Source organism: Siphateles boraxobius, unplaced genomic scaffold, assembly GCF_051911475.1.
Source record: "Siphateles boraxobius isolate OS27281-9 unplaced genomic scaffold, OSU_SipBor_1 9, whole genome shotgun sequence".
NCBI classification, from domain to species: domain Eukaryota; kingdom Metazoa; phylum Chordata; class Actinopteri; order Cypriniformes; family Leuciscidae; genus Siphateles; species Siphateles boraxobius.
This window is the reverse complement of record NW_027509219.1, coordinates 25,284,880-25,302,464: the sequence shown is the minus strand read 5'-3', so window position 1 is coordinate 25,302,464 and position 17,585 is coordinate 25,284,880. Positions and strand designations below refer to the sequence as shown.

The 17,585-nt window shown below is 35.3% G+C and overlaps 1 protein-coding gene across 4 annotated transcripts in view; it reads right to left on the bottom strand.

Moving 5' to 3' along the window:
- Window positions 1-17,585, bottom strand: part of rfx2 (regulatory factor X, 2 (influences HLA class II expression)) — a 46,100-nt gene that overhangs the window by 3,266 nt on the left and 25,249 nt on the right. For 2 of the 4 annotated variants that reach the window (XM_077224319.1, XM_077224321.1), the window contains 10 exons: window positions 15,672-15,746; window positions 13,828-14,009; window positions 11,838-11,957; window positions 11,084-11,205; window positions 9,215-9,333; window positions 4,689-4,798; window positions 3,615-3,772; window positions 3,402-3,499; window positions 1,651-1,800; window positions 1,331-1,539 (listed from right to left, as the gene is read on the bottom strand). In XM_077224319.1, coding sequence (XP_077080434.1) covers window positions 1,331-1,539; window positions 1,651-1,800; window positions 3,402-3,499; window positions 3,615-3,772; window positions 4,689-4,798; window positions 9,215-9,333; window positions 11,084-11,205; window positions 11,838-11,957; window positions 13,828-14,009; window positions 15,672-15,746 — 1,343 coding nt within the window. The remainder of the gene's footprint in view (window positions 1-1,330; window positions 1,540-1,650; window positions 1,801-3,401; window positions 3,500-3,614; window positions 3,773-4,688; window positions 4,799-9,214; window positions 9,334-11,083; window positions 11,206-11,837; window positions 11,958-13,827; window positions 14,010-15,671; window positions 15,747-17,585) is intronic. The other 2 variants (XM_077224320.1, XM_077224323.1) reach the window with 1 other exon arrangement.

Here is a 17,585-nt window from a genome sequence, read left to right as displayed (position 1 = left end):
TTGTTGTAGGGGGGTCTGGGGCATCGTCCCACACGAGATCTTTTTTATGATTTTAACATGTTAATGAAGCATTCTAGTGCATTCTGACAAAAAAAAAAATGTGCTTCAAGACATCTGCTTCAAGTAAAAAAACAAAAAAAACATTTATTGAAACAATTTGATTCAATATTGATTAGGTTGGGGCCTATCAGGTACAGTACATAGCAAATTTCTTTAAAAAAAAAAAAATCTCTCTAAACTAATGCTGTAAACCATAAGGAACCCCAGTTGGTACATCATTCTAATATTAAAGATTAAACATGATTTATTAGTAGGCTACTTACATTTAAATCACACATAAGGAAGGTTTTATAATAACATTATAATAAATTTTAAATGACATAATTTTCTACTCTTTTTAAAAATACATATACATATTTAAATGGTGGCTGTCATAAGTAAATATAATTTATTCTGAAACAATATTCTCATCAGCTTTTAGATACTTAAATCTGCATATTTGTGATTTTTACCTTTATAAAGGACAATTTTTTTTAAACCTTACTAAATATATGCATTATCTTTCATGTCAAAATCTTACATTTTATCAAATTCAGTTTTAATAATAAGGGCTGTTATCAATCCAATTAAATAATTTACACTGCAGAATTACAACTGTAATAAATAATTGAATGCGAGTGATGTTTAAACAAATGTAAAAATCATATCAATGATACTTTTAAATATGAATCTAAACCGCCAATAAGCAGCGGCAAGTGAATGATATCTTAATAAATGAATCGAGTTATTCATTAAACGATTCGTTCAAAATGCTGAATCATTCAATCACAAAACACCGCGCTGAGTTTTGCTTTTCTATTGTAACTATTTTCGTCGAGTCAATATTGTGTCTAAATTTTAAGTGACTACATATTACTAGACAACTTGTTTATTAAATTATTCAAATGTAACATTTGCGATAGTTATAATATTCAGCAGAAGAGCTCCCTTAGTCGTGTTATGTTACTTAACTATATCATATATTATAAATAAAAAAAACTGAACATTTTGTATGTTTCTCTGTGAGCTTGAACTGAGGCGCTACAGCGATCTGTCACAGCGCAGAAAAAGATTGTGACAGTTCAAGAGACGTCTATGGTCTCACTTCAGTCTATATGAAATTAGCCAATTTCCAATTTGTATTGTATATACATATATAAAAAATATATACATATTTTGTTTCAAAACGGCGAATTTCGCCGAAAAGCGACTAGTTTCCAAGTATGGGAAGTGAAATAAATGAAGTTGAGAAGAAAGAGCCCACCGAGGGTTTTTATAGGGAGCCTTGTACCTGTAAAAGGACCATTTGAGCAGGAACTGGCGCGCGGCGCGAGGGAAGCTGGGACTGCCGTCGTAGGGTTTCAGCACCTGGTTGACCACGTTATCCAGCCAAGCGGCCCACTGATCCAGAGAGCTCTGCTGCTGCAGGGTCACCTTAAAGTCTTGCTCCAAACGCTGGACCACACTCTCATCACACTGGCACACCCAGGACGCCTGCTCCTGTGGCAAACACACACACACACACTCAGAGTGAGCAGAGAACGAACACTCACACCTCCTAATAACCTCCATGAACCTGAAGTGTTTCTGAAGTTCCAGCAGAAGACAGACCTGCACGTTGGCGAAGTCCACTCTGTTGAGGTCGCTGAGCATCTGGTTGATCTGCGAGGTGTTCTGCAGGACGGCCCGAGCCGCCTGAGCCAGATGATTCAGAGAGGTGTAACGGCGCAGGGTCTGCGCAAACGCACTCACTACTGCAGCCTGCGCAGGTGACAAAAAATCTTGTGAGCATCAACATAAAAATACCTAATCCTCACATCCTGTAAGGTCAGTCACCAAGGTTACACAGTTCGCTTCTAAAGCACAAAAAACCTTCATCATAGGCCCAATCCACAAGCATACACGTTAACCTAGCTATGTTTTTAACACAACCCTTCAAATGTTTGGGGTCAGTAAGATTTTCTTTAGTAATTAATACTTTTATTCAGCAAAAATGCATTACATTACATGTACTTACTGTAGTAATAACAAATTATGCGTAGTTACATGCAACTAGCCATTAACCAAACCTGGTAAAACTTTATTTTACAGTCCTGTTCCCCATTGTACATACGGTGTATATTATAGAAAGTGCAGAAACTGGGTAATAACTAGGTACTAACCCTGAACCTACACCTAAACCTAACCTTAACACATGTAGTTACATTATAACGCAGAACTTTTTAAGGTAAATACACTATAAGTACATGTAAGTGTACGTACTGTAAAGTAAAGTGCAACACCAAACCCTAAACCTATAGTAAGTACATGTTGTTAACTATTATTACTCAGTACTTAAATGTATTTTTACACTTTAACAAGATATAGTGTAACCAAAGATTTCTATTTCAAATTTAAAAAAGCTCTTTTGAACTTGAAAAAAAGAATCGAAAAGTATTAAGCAGCAGACATTGATAATAATAATACTAATAATAATACTAAATGTTTCTTGAGTACCAAATCAGGAAATTAGAATGATTTCTGTAGGGTCATGGGTAACACTTTACAATAATGTAATAACTAACATGACCTAACAATGAGAAATACATTTGTTGCCATATTTATTGATCTTTATTGTCAGTTAATAAAAACCAGCTGTTCATTGTTTATGTTAGTTCATAAATCATTAACTTTTGATTTTAATAATGTATTATTAAATGTTGAAATGAACATTAACCAAGATAAATAAATGCTGTAGATGTATTGTTAATTATTGGTTAATGTTAGCTAAAGTAGTTAACTAATGTTAGCTAATGAAACCTTATTGTTTACCAAAAAATGCCATCCCAAGAATAAATTATGTTTGAAAATGTATTAAAATAGAAATAGTTATTTGAAATCGATAACAGAAATTATTTCACAATATTAGCGTTTTTACTGTATTTTTGATCCAATAAATGCAGCTTTGGTGATCATAAGCTACTCGTTTCCAAAACATAAAAATCTTACTGACCCCAGACTTTTAAACAGTAAATGTAAAGCATTACATTATTGCATCATCAATTTATTTTAAAAAAAAAATCCTTATATTATCACATCCCTGAAAGAAAGATTTTTGTAGTTTTTGAGCATCATTATTACAGAATTGCATTTTTTTGGTGGCATTTTAGAATTTCTTACATTAATAATATACATTATAATTTCATTTTTAATACATGAATTTACTTGTTTTATTTTTTATTAGGGTTTTAAGAATTTCTTCTTGAAATTTTGTCTGTTTTAGCCAGCTTCTGAGAACATTTTCAGCACATTTCTCCTTTAAGTTAAGGTCAGAAACACACACACACGCACGCACGCACACACACACGCACACACACACATACCTTGGTGCGGACAATCTCCTGTGGGAAGTCAGTCATGGCTGAGGTCAGCCACCCCTCTAGACTCTTAGCGAAGTTTCTGATAGCTTGAGTGAGTGTGCCTGCAGGATCACATTTCCCATCAGTCATGCACTCAAACATTCTGCCCACAATACAGCAGCAACACTTACCCTGGAACAGGTCACAGTAAGTGTGTGAAGAAGTAGAAATACTAACTGGGAACAGGCCGCAGTACATCAGGGATGAGAATCTCCACCAGTGCCTGATACAGGATGTGATCACAGCTCCTCATCCACTGTTTGATTGGTTCATATTTACACAGAGCGATCAGCTTCTCTCTGGGGAATCCTGGGATGTCCTCCACATCCTCTTCACTGCACAATATACCAACACAGAAATCCATTTGTTTCAAGTGTATTAAGATTAACAGCAAAACTTACTTTTCTTGATTGCATGTAAAACTATATGAACAGGTTGCGTCTTTTAAAATAATAGATTAACTTGTTGTACAAAAATGTATAAAAAGGTCTCAAAGTTTCACTCAGAGAGCGCAATACCTACACTACAGTTAAAAAATCTGGCGTCAGTACGATTTTTTTTATAAAGAAAATTACACTTTTGCTCAGCCAAGGACACTTAAACTGATCAAAAGGGACAGTAAAGACATTTATGTCACAAAAGATTTTTTGTTTCGGTTTTTAAAGAATCAAAGAATCCTTCAGAAAATAAATAATGTTTCCACAAAAATATTAAGCAACACAACTTTTTTTTTAAACATTGATAATAGAAAGGAATGTTTTTTGAGCACCAAACTAGCATTAGATTGATTTCTGAAGGATCATGTGACACTGAAGACTGGAGTAATGATGCTGACAATTCAGCTTTGCTTCACAGGAATATTACATTTTAAAATATATTAAATTACAAAACAGTAAATTCAAATTGTAATAATATTGCACAATATTACTGTTTTCACTGTATTCTTGATCTAATAAATGGAGCCTTGGTAAACACAAGAGACTTCTTTCAAAAAGACAAAATCTTAAACTTTTGAACAGATGAAAAATAATACACACACACACACACACACACACACACACACACACACACACACACACACACACACACACACACACACACACACACACACACACAATACTACACTACAGGACTGTCCTTGAGTTTCCTTTATGAATTTTGTTCAAAATGAAAATCACAATTTAAAAATGCCTACACACTTGCAGATTTGACTGTGGGAACACTGTATAAAGGTTTGCATGGATATAGCACCTGTTAATGGTAGTGGCTCCGTCACTAGATGGCGCTGTTGAATACCAAAAGGTCTGCCATAGCTTCTCTATGAGATGAAACTGCAAGTTCATCACTACGTCCAGAGTCGCCTGACAGAGAGAAATCAGGGTTATAAGCAACGTTTAAGCAAGCTTCTATGAATTAAAACACTCAAACAGCAAAACGGTTCCTCCTGATATTTCAAACGCAAGTCTGACGTTATATATGCCACTATATGTTTTGGAACAAAAACACTAATGTGTGATGTCAATTTTTGGGCTATAAGAATATCTTGAGAAGCTCCTTGTCGAGTTATGATATCATTTGTGAGATGAGTGCGCTCCTTTATTCTAAGCGCCTGTCTTTCCTTTTGGCATATCAGACAACGAGATCATCTGAAGAGCGGCCCACTCACGACATCACCGTCCATCTCGCAGTTTAAACAGCCAGTGCTCATTCACAAGCACACATCTTGAGAGCAATCCACCTTCTTATATAAACAGTTTAACAGTTACACAACACAATCCACATGCAGAAACTTATATTCTGGTTTATGTCCAAAAAAAGGAACTTTAGTCAGTGTGGTGGGGATGGTATTTCAATGAACTGTGACATGCAGAAATAAAAGTAGGTGTTGGTGCTTTACTGGAGAGCAGAAGTGAGAGTGTGGTGAGTTCGCAGTGTGTTTGTCTCAGAGTGATTCACACTCAGCTCTCAGATTCTCCTCGATGAGGACACACTCTTGTATCCAGTTACACGCCCCCCCTCCCCCTCCCCCCCTGCTGGTCACATGCTATGTTTTGGCTTCCACAGCCAGGTCACCATGGCAACCTTGTTTACCGTTGCCCCAGCAACAATTTAAACACAGCACTCCAAAACAAAAAAAGAGAAAATTCTCTTTCCTGGACAAACAAGCTTTCGTACCTTAGACGAAAAAGAGGAAAAGCACTACTCTTGCATCAAGAAGACAAGTCGATTTTTTAAGGGTACTGCACTTGTGTGAACTCCCAAAAAAATAAATCGGTTTTATAAACTCACATCCTATCTCAGGCAGCACTAAAAGTGTAGACCTTTGACTTCCTGAAGTGTATCAGCACTTTACATCTACTTACGAGTTCGAAGAGCATAATTTAACACGTTTAAATGATTATGGTCAAATGAAATGGATATGTTGGGCAATTTCATATCATTCTTTCATATTTTTTTCACTGCCTGAAAAGCACTGGAAACTTTAGCGCTAGTGCAAAAAATGAAGAGTGACAGGACATTTTGGTGTTGGCTTAGTTTCTATTTTTAGCCCTGTCCACTGTGAATCGATTAATCGCATCTTTAATTAATCACAACATAAAATGCTGTAAATGTTTTGTACACACACACACACATATATATACATTATATATTTTATATATATATATACACACTTGTGTGTGTGAATACAAATATATTAAGGGTGTAACGGTTCACGGTTCAGTTTTTATTACGGTTTTAGGTTCACGAATTTGCTATATTAAGAGGATAAAAAATAAGAACAAGATTTGTTGTTTGATTAACAAAAACAGACAAAGAAGGAATATAAGGCTGCTGTCACTTTAAGATACAATGCACGGATCCAATATACTGATACTGTACACATGCATGCCCCTGCATGGGAAGACATGCCCCCGATACACACTCGCATCTAAAATAAATGTTTGTTTATACATTAACAAACTTTTATTTTAGATGCAATTAATCATGATTCATTGATTTGACAGCACTACATCAAATATGTTCTGACTGCTTGTGATTGTGTGGTGTTGCACAAAGCTTGTCACTGGACCCGTTTATAACAATATTAAGAGAGGGAGTATGAAAGATATTCAGAATGCAGGATCATTTCAATTTGAATGAGAAAGGTCTGAGTGAACACGTTTATGTTGCAATAAGACTCTAGTTTGGTGTTGCAGAAATCACACACTTGACTTTTATGCTTAACCAGCAACAAATTAACTTATATTTCAGTATTGGGGAGTAGGGAAAGACCCACAGATGGGCACAGACGGATGGCAAAGATCCTGCTGGATGAAAGGTTGATTGGGAAGACTGAAAACTCATAGTCTGAGGATTGAGAGAAGCCCTGGAACAAAAAGGTGTGCAGAGGACAGGGAGGGACAGAAAGAGAGATGGAGACAAAGAGCTCTCCAACATGGCAGAAATTACATTAAAAGTGAGAGCTAGGAAATGAAGATGGGTCGAGTACATCTGTCAGAATATTGAGAGCAGTGCTGCACTCCGACTGTAATGAGACCAGCCACATTCAGAAGGTAAAACTCAAGAATACTTCAAACTAGAAACTCTGTCAGCAGAAAGTAGGGAGAAGGAATGCGCCCATCAACAGTTCCCATTGCCTGCACCAAAGTTGCGGCGAACAGATATTAAGTGCCATTTATTCTTCCATTAAAACGCATAGAAACTGAAAGTAAAACCTAGAGAAAGAGGGTGTTGCAATTAAAATTGACTGTTCTATACAAGGTTTACGACTTTAAATCGATTATATTTACTTTCTTTTATTGAAAGTACATTTTCTAATTTGATGAGGCAAAACATGGGAAGAGAAGAAATCTAATCTACTCCAAAGAACATATCTCAAAACACTCCCTTTCCAGCACACATGAAATACAGTGAAATTAGTGTTCATGAAAGGAAGCAACTCCTTATAAACCAACTTCTGGAGATAACAGACACAGAGAGAACAGAAATGTTTATATTTTTAAAAGCATCATCCTTTGCAAAGCACTATGCTTATTACAACATTATTTTTATATTTGATTTAGAAAATGTTTTAAGTAAAATTAATTATAATTATACAACAACCCTTCAAAGTGGTATAATTTTTACAACTACCGTTTTTTGTAATGTTTTTGAAAGAAGTCTCTTATGCTCACCAAGGCTGAAATATTTTTGCAATTTAGAAAAAACATTTTAAAATATATTAAGATAGAAAACAATAGTGTATTCCTGTGATGCAAAGCTGAATTTTCAGCATCATTACTCCAGTCTTCAGGGTCACATGATCCTTCAGAAATCATTCTAATATGCTAATTTGGTGCACAAGAAACATTTCTTAAGTTTCTTACATTTCTTAAGCGGAAACGCTATCGCTAAATATTTCTGTGGAAAACAGAATACACTTTTATTCTGGATTCTTTGATGAATAGAAAGTTCAAAAGCACAGGATTGATTTGAAGTTGAAATCTTTACATTATAAATGTCTTGACTGTCACTTTTGAATGGTAATGTGAGTAATTAAAAATTATAATCAAATAAATAAATGATGTGTCTGTGTGCGTGTATTAAGCATGGACAGCCATACTGGGGTTCTAGCAAGACAACAGAACTGAATTAAACAATTATAAAATGTCTAAATGAATGTGTAATTAAATCTGATGCAGTTAACACGTCAAATTCAACAGAGACTGTGTGACAAATATTCACAGGTTGTGAAAGAACATTGTTCATACAAGGTCATTCTCTGAGAGATGTTTCAGGTGCTTGTTTTTCCTTATTCTAGCTGCCCGTAATAACAAGGCTCACATTCATGATGGAAAACATGTGATTCATTGTTGCAAGAAAGCAGCCTTGGGTAGATTAGTGTAACTACTTGCTGTGGTATATTTCATTCATTATTGTATTTCTTTAACATTCTCATTATTCCATAATCATACATTTTTTAGTGTACTTGATATGTACTCGCATTCGGATTCATTCATTTACATATTTTATTTTTTACTTTATATTTTTGAATAATTCAATGATTTTAAGTTGTTGCAATAAGCATATAATATCAGATTTTTAATTTCCACTGGTATAAGGAATAGTTTATCTTTGCCAGGGAGTCTATTATTTTCAAAAGTTAGCTGTTAAAAAGTTGCTTACTTTCCAGAGACTCTGTGACACTGTTTCCTCCACTTGGTGCTCTCATAATATAGGAAGTAGGAATGCACCGATACGAAAATTTTGGCCAATACCGATAATTTGTTATATTTGAATGCCGATAACCGTTATACTGGCCGATAAATCTAGATCCAAGTTTTTGTGTAATTTTTGAAAGCATGATTACAAAAAACAAAGTCTCACCATTAAAATCCATGTCCCAAGCACACAATTATAATAATTTTCTCATTATAATTTTATGTAACTTATATGGCAGACTTGCACTGCACATTTTGCACTAAACTGTATTTTCCTCTTTTGAAGTGATTCCAATCATATTTCAAGCAATTCAAAACCATCATGGTGAACAGTGCACATCAGAAGTGTCTCAGCTGAAGGAAATAACCCATTATTTATTGGCTTTAATATATCGGGCAAATTTTTTTATTGGGTCGATAACGATAAGATTAAAATTTTACATATATCGGCCGATGCCGATATGTTGGCCGATATATCGTCTCTAAAAGGAATCATCCTCTGTTTGCAAATTTGCTGAATTTGGAAAAAATTGGAAAAAACAACAACAAACAAACAAACAAAAAACAGTGTAGTACCTCACAGTGAATCCTGTAGTTGCTCTGTAGATTTTTGACATCGTTCATGCTGATTGGCTCAGGCAGAGGACACGAGCCCAGATCAGGTGAAGGGAAGGGGGGAAGGACGTGAGACACATCTGCAAAAACACACAGTGTTACCAAGAGCGAGTAGTAAGACTTGAAGCTGGTTGAATATGCATTCAGATGTTTTTGATGTGCTTGTAGGTAAATTCTATTCAATTCTATTACATGTAGAAAAATGTATAATGTAGAAAAAGCCTGTACTAATAAGGGCTTTGCGATTAATCGTTGCTGATTTTCGATTTCAATTTTGGCTTCCAACGATTATGAAAACATCGAAGCTAAAATGAGAAAATCGAGGTAAAACGCCCTTTCCTTTTCCTTCATACACTTTTGTTCCTTCCTAAAAGCCCAAACTTAACATCCAAACTAGGGATGGACATTTTTCAAAAACATTGCATTCGAATATTCGGCCTCATAAAAATATGTAACTTAAAAAAATAACGTATTTTTCGTTAAACGTCATATAAATAAACGAATATTCGAAATATTCGACTGCTGTATGGATTTCATGTGATTTCTCATTGTGGTGGTGATGATATAACTCAGATTAATTCATTTGATCAAAAGTAATTACATTTTGTAAGATCATTTACAAGTAATTCCAAACTTCGGAAGGCAGACGACAACATTATGTGATCAAATACACACAACTTGTTAACACGCAACACAGTGCCACCCAGTGCATTTAATTATAACTCCGAGTTAGTGCTTGGGATTTATCATGGATTCACTGCATTTACGGCCAGCAAAGCAACGTAGTAAAATTCGAATAGTATTTTATTTTTCCGAATAATAATTACAGATCGAATATTCGAAAATTCGTGCACACCCCTAATCCAAACCAGACAAATAAGTAAGTGTTGTGAAATGCAGTCTATTGTTGCTAAACTGCAAGACGTGTTTGATATTAAACAGTGTTATTAAAAGCGCATCAGGCCGCAAAAGAGACACTGTTCCCCAGGCGGCTTTCTGTGTGCGGGCTCCGAGTCGGATCCAAATGCCGATAAGCAAATGGGCTTTGGATATGTGCCTAAACATGTACACACAAAAATGTCAAAATGCCTTTTTGGAGAGTGTTCACATAAACACAGTTGGTTATGTCTTAAGTAAACATAGACAGGTAAGGAAGAAAATGCACATGTAACGGCATATTGGATCCGTGCATTAGCTTTTAAAGTGACAGCAGCCTAATACTGTATATCTGCTGCAGTCTGTCATTAACAATAATCAAACAACAAATGACAAAGGAAAAACTCACTGATCTTGACTGAATAACTTAAGTAGCTTTAATCTATATTTAATGTGTACAACAAGACTATGCAATGTTTACATTTGATTATTTTTTGTTTTGTTTTAGACTATAACTTATCTGAATACTACTGTAAATACATCTTTTTGAAAAACTTTTATTTATACTTTTATTTTATTTATTAAAGCATTTATTTATTTTGCATTTTCTTATTGTTGTATTTATTTGTTTGTTTTGGAATTCATTTTTTTATTGTATTGCTGACTGTTTACTTGTCTTATGTAATTATTTTGAGGACCTTTTTCTTACATCAGTAAAAACTAATACTGATCCTAGGATAACTAAATTGTGAAATTTCACTGATATTTAAAATTAATCATATCATAAAATAAGACTTTGTCATCATAGCATATCGTCCACCAACAATCGTGTTAAATAATCTTCAATATTGACCAAAAATAATAGTGATTATGATTTTTGCAATAATCGAGCAGCCCTAGTACTAATTTATTAAATCATGTATTAATGTATAAAAAGTCATGGAGGAGGTTTACCAATATACTGCTGGTGATGCTGGCTCTGGGCCGCCACGCTTTGCTCAGGGGTGCTGGACGAGTGCTGGGAGCCGCTGTTCAGACTGTCCCCCATCCCATCCATCTTGTGAAAGGGCTTAAACCTGGACACAGGAAATACCAACAGAAGGACTAAATGTTGAATTCACTACTGGGGATTACAGAGGATATGACTAAGCAAGAAAGAGAAGATCATTTTCCATTAAGCTGCAGAGCCAGTGTCCTATTTGAAGGTGTTCTGTGCATTTCCAATGGCAAAAATTCTGATAGTTTTGAACCTGAATCCCGTCATAAGCCGAATGTCGGCATAATGTTTTAAAAAGAAAAAAATTATCGAATAACAGGCCATTAAAATGTATTTTATTTAGAAAATTCATGCTTGAATTGATCAATAACAATTATTATTATAAATAATATCAAGATAATTTATTCCCTAGAAATTTCTCACAACTGCATCAATTGCAGCTAGCTGTGCCATACATTATTTTTTTATAATTTAATTAATAATTAATTTGTAATGTTTAAATAAGTTCGTAAAACCCACGCTGGGTTTTCTGTATCGGAGATAAAACTCTGAGTGTCCATCTATTTAGCCAGTGTGGGACATAATTAGACATGGATTTAATGAATCAGAGGAGGGGGGAATCCAGAGCTCTAGCAGAATCTGAACAATTGAGTAAGACATGCACACAAATGCATGCAAGTGAGAAGGAGAGATAGGGGATGTTCATTTCACCTCTGTTTCTGATGGACAGGTTGTTGTCTCATTGCCATGTACTGCGTGTCCTCCTGCAAGCGGTTGAGAGGCGAGTCAGGCTTCAGACGAATGCCATAATAATGGTATTTTGAGTTCCCCCTGAGACACACACATGCACATAGACAAAATGAGCCATCACATTTTTTTCCCCCAGCAACAACACACCACAATTTGAGACTGAACGTCATTTATTTCAGACCATCATCTCATGATCATTCTTTAGGTATTAGATGAGTGTCTGCAGCAAATCCACTCAGCAAATGTTCTTCTCTGTGCTGCTGTGGTTTCGAGACTGGATTGTGCTTTTCTTTTGAGAGTGGATAAGCTGTAAAAGTAGTTTACAGCTTATAGATTTATAGTTTATAGATTAGCTGTATTTGTGGGGTGTAGTTTTATGGAGTTTCCTTTGTGACTTTTTATTCAATCAAACATACTGTGTTTGAGACAAAAAAGATATTGCAATTAAAAAACAAAAGTTTGCAAGCGGTTTTAATTATAAAAATAAAGTAATTGATAACAAAACTCTTTAAAGTGCAAGTACATATTTGTTTTTCTTTGTGAAGTTTATCACGAATGTACAAATTTGCTCTGTCATTGTTTGCTTGCGTGTTGAAAAATGTTGAATTCAAGTGAACCTGCGTCTCAGTGAGCAGTATCTAAGCACCTGAATGAAAGACTTGTTTCTATTGGTCATTCGTGTTTGGCGCAGTAAATTGGCCACACCAACTGCCTGGTCCCACCGTGAGATACACATTGTAATGCCCTGACAAAATATCAATTTTGATCATTATTTACAGTAACAATTGTATGGACCATTTATGTAACTTAACATACTGCAGCTGAATAAGCCAATTGATTTCAGTGCAGCCTTTCAAGAGAGCATTAAATATGACAGTGACTGATGACACACATTAATGGAATCCAAAGTTTTATATATTTATCTCTTCCAACCTTGTTTTATGAAATCTTGAACTCTAATCAGCTGCTCTATTGAAATTGATCCTAATATACATTTGCCCACATTATCAAATGTCTTTCTATAAAACAAAACATTTATGACCTAATGTAAATTATTTTTGTCAAAATTCATCATATCATATTATATTATTGCAGCTGCTAACAGGTGCATTATAGTTAACATTAGCACCAATCTACATGACAAAGCTCAAAACTCACTAAGAGTTTTTTTACAAAATGATTGTGATGTAAATTGGATTTATAATAAAATAAGCACAAATACACCACACCTTCAGCATTTCTCATATAATTTTTTATTCTCATAAAAATACCGCAAATTAATTGAAAAACACATCAAAACAATATAATCTTGTAATTGTCTATTTATTATCTTCATGTTTCATCTGTACATACATCTATTTCTATCTGTTATTTATGTACAGAGACAGAATGTGGAAGTTTACAGCGTTTTCGTCATAGAAGGGTGCGAGTTATAACCACGTAATATGAGTGATAGGTCAGTAGCGAATCATCTGTCTAAGTCATTTGACCCGGAACAGAGGCAGAGCCAGTGAGTGAGCACATCAGATCTAATAATTTAGTTCTTTCTAAAGTAATATGAAGTAAACATGGGAATCCAATCCATTAATATTTTTTTCCAAATATGCTCACTTTTGGACTAAAAGCCCTAATAGACCTTGTTTAGTGCAAACACAAAGAAAACGGAGCAGACACGATTGAATATGCATGTCTTGTTATTTCCTTTGAAATATGACAGCAGAACAGAGAGCAAATTTATGCATGATGAAAACTGCACAAAGAAAAACAAAGATTTACTCGCACTGCAAAGAGTTTTGTTATCAGTTACTTTATTTTTGTAATTAAAAATCTTAAGAAACCTTTTTATTTGCAATATTTTATTTTTTAGTTACAATATAATTATTTTGGCTCTCAAAACTATTTTGTCTGATTGCATAAAAAAAGACACAAAGGTAATTCTATATAGTCTGACCTGGTGCCAAGTCGGCGTGTGCGAAGGCCCATGAAGACAGAGCGGATGAGTTTGCCAAAAGAGGCGGCATTAACCGGATCCAGTTTTTGCTCCTGACAGTGTCTCAGGTAGTGGTTATACAGAGAGCTCCGCGGCAGACTCACTCCCTCAGCCGTCTCATAATTATCCAGCAACCACTGCAACTGTACACACACCAACAACCAATGAATTAAACAGTATATATATATATATATATATATATATATATATATATATATATATATATATATATATATTCAAGAAAGCTTAAATTCAAAACAATAGCATAAACAAAACCACACATAACAGAACACTTCTACATACATATGATGTTCATATTCATTACCAAATTAATTTGACTGATAAAAAGACTGTCATGGGATCTGCACACTTTCACATTTTATTGCACAGAGAGTAAGCAAATATGTGGAAATATGTTGATTTAAAAGGATCGTTCACCCAAAAAAAATAAAAATAAATCTGTCATCATTTATTCACCCTCATGTCATTTCAAACACATCTGACTTGCTTCTTAGGTAAACAAAGACATTTTGAAGAATGTACTGGTCATTTATTTTCCAGTGAAGGTGACTTGAACTTCAGAATCCGATCAATTTTGTTTGTGAATTAATTTAGGCAGGTTTTGTGCACGGGATTATCAGATTCTCTGAAAAGGTTCAAAGGAACGCAAACAATGATTTGTGAATGTGCTAGGAGAGCTAATGAGAGCTAGGGCAGACATCAAGATATTCCTTAAATACAATGATTTTTCTGTTCCTCACCCAAAGCTATTGTATTGTACATTCTTCAAAAATTTTCCTTTTGTTTTCTACAGAAGAAATTAAGTCACACAAGTTAAGAACAGTGTTATTTTAGTTTATTTATAAGCTTGTATAATATTTATTCATATATTGAATTGGCTTTTATTTTATTTTTCATTTTAGTTTGTTTTAGTAATGTTGTTATGTGCTTTTGTCATTTTTACATTTATATTTAGTTTCATTTATTTTTTATTTCAGTTTTAGCTATAGTAATTTTAGAACTTATTTTATATTAGTTAGTTGCTTGCCAAGGCTAAATTAAACCATTTTCAATAGTTTTAGTTAACAATAACAAAATGATGAAGGTGATTAAATGACAAAATTTCCACTCTTACGTGAACCTTTTCTTAAAAAAATCAAATAAAAAGTTTATCAATTATCAAATTAGCCAAATATTTCATAAACATTTCAGGGGTGAGGGGTGTGTAGAACTTTGTGAATGAACGGCATTCAAATTCTGTGGGTACAGATTCTGTGAAGGCCTCCTGACAACTGAGGAACAGCATGGGAGAAGGAGTTTTAAACACTCAAGTCTACAGACTTTGAGGGAGTAATAATTGCCAATCTGTGAGGATCAAATAAGCCCCTCCACTGACACACTGATGTCATTGTTATATCAATCTCATCTCAGGGTTCATCCAAGAAAAGAATGTATGAACATTTGTAAATATTCACTGCCGAGAGCTAAGGAGTCAGTCTAAATTACAAATAAAATGAATTCTTAAAATACTAAATCCTTAAATATTAAATTTGAGTGCTTGATGTTCAGGGGTAAATCTCACACATACATACACAATGATCCCTGGGATGTTGAATGAATCAGTGGTGTAATGCAGGGGGTCTGAGGCGCTTTAAACCCAAAATACACAGAGCGAGGGGCTGTTCTGGAAAATGCATGCTCACAGCAGCAGTGAAAAGCAAAGCGAAGAGGCAGGCAGGATGAACTAAGCCTTTTTTTCAGGATTTGTTCCAGTTTCAAGAAAGTTTTTTCCCATTTTGACTTACATGGCTGTTGAGCAGGCTGCTTTTGTGAGTGGCAATCCCTTCTGACTTTTGGAGGTTTTCAATCGCCATTTCAAGCTGAGGAAAAGTAGGAGCATGCAAGACATGAAACGGGGAAGAGAAGGGAAAAAAAACGGAGGGGTGGAATGTTGGGGGGGGGGGCAACAGAGAGGGAAAAAAGACACAAAAAAAGAAAAAGGAAATCAGTCTGTTAGCTGCAGCCGGACTTTGAGCATTTCCATTACAGTCTGTCAGTGTTTGCAGCCACATTCATTATGGGTGGACAAAAAGCATGCAAATGTGAGGAACTCAGAGGGTTACGCCACTCTTCCTGTCTCTGCCTCATATACGCTAGCGAGCTGCACACACGGGGCGTGAGGTCAGGCTACTCTCAAACACATGAGACAAACTCTCTAGCCACGTCTAAAATCACACAGTTAGCGGGGTCGTGAACTCTGAAGACACGGTCGCATTTGATGCGTGAGGCTGAAAAAGCAGATTTAATTCGACTCAAATAAACATGTTTTTCTGCAGGTATTAGCTGGGGTCCTATAAGTTTCTGTTATTGCATTTATGAACCGGACTTGTTTCTCCCATAGTGGGCATGAAAAAAAAAATACTATTTCAAAAGTTGGAATAAAGAGAATAAGGCCTGAAAAGAGATTGAGAAGAAAAGATTAGAGGGAGAGAAAGATATAAAGAAGCATAGAGAGAGAGAAAGATATAAAGAGGCATAGAGAGAGAGAGTGAATTTTGGCAGAGTGGCAAACCTTATAAAGAGAAAGAGAGAAACAGGGTGAACCCCCCCACCAAAAAAAACAGGCATCCTTCCAAGTCTTTAAAAGGCTCCCGAGGGCTCTTGGCCAAATGGTAATGAGCCCCAGGGGTTGCTTTGTTTCGGAGGCCACTCAAGTGGCTGTGAAAACTGCTAAAACAAGGCAGTCGCCTCCTTAAGCCCTGTCCCTGTTTCCAGCCCACCTCATAAACTAGCTCACTGTGGAAAGAAAGCTACACTCTGATGACAGTGTGTGTCATCTCTCCTCTATGGTGTATTGGTAATGGAGAAATCTGTTTGCATGATAAATCTGTGATGTTACTTTTTGAGAAATGCACGGAATTGCAAAACACTTACGAACGTAAAAACGCAAGAATCATCATCATCTGTGATATGCTGCCGATTATCACAGAAAGTCATTTTGACTCATCCTTCAGTTTGAAAAAAAATAAAACAATAACTCTGTGGGAGATTTAAAGGGGTCATGACATGAGAAATCAAATTTCCTTTGATCTGTGACATATACGAGGTCTTTGAACCAATAAAACATCCTGAAATTTTCACAGTTTAAAACGTTGTACTCGTACGTTGTACGTGTATTATAAACAAAGTATTTATCAAGAGCCAAAAATGGCTCATTTTGATATTGCGGATTTGTGATGTCACACGGGCAAATACATTTGCATATGACTTCCTCCAAAGCAAGATATCAACGAACAGTTATACATCATCGCACCATAGGCCCTGCCCACTAGCATTCAGTCGCTTAACAGCTGACATATTTCCACACTAATCCATTATAATCATTGATGCTGTCTACAGTATACAGATGAGCGTTCAGTTTCTGACATACTCCACACACTTGTGTCTGTTGACAACAGGACAAATGGAAGAGTGAAAGAACATCTGCTTTGACGCATCTAGTTTAAACAGCTCTTTTCGTCTCTATACAGACTTCAGAATGATCCCTGCATCGGAAACACGTAAATTATTTATTTTTAACGGCGTCCCGGATCACGTTGGGATGATAATGTTTGTTCGGAGCATTTTATTTTGCATGTGAGGCATATGGTAATAAAGAGTTTGCAAAGAAACTTTATGTTGAAAGATGAAGCAGACAAAAATTTTGATTCTAATAGTAG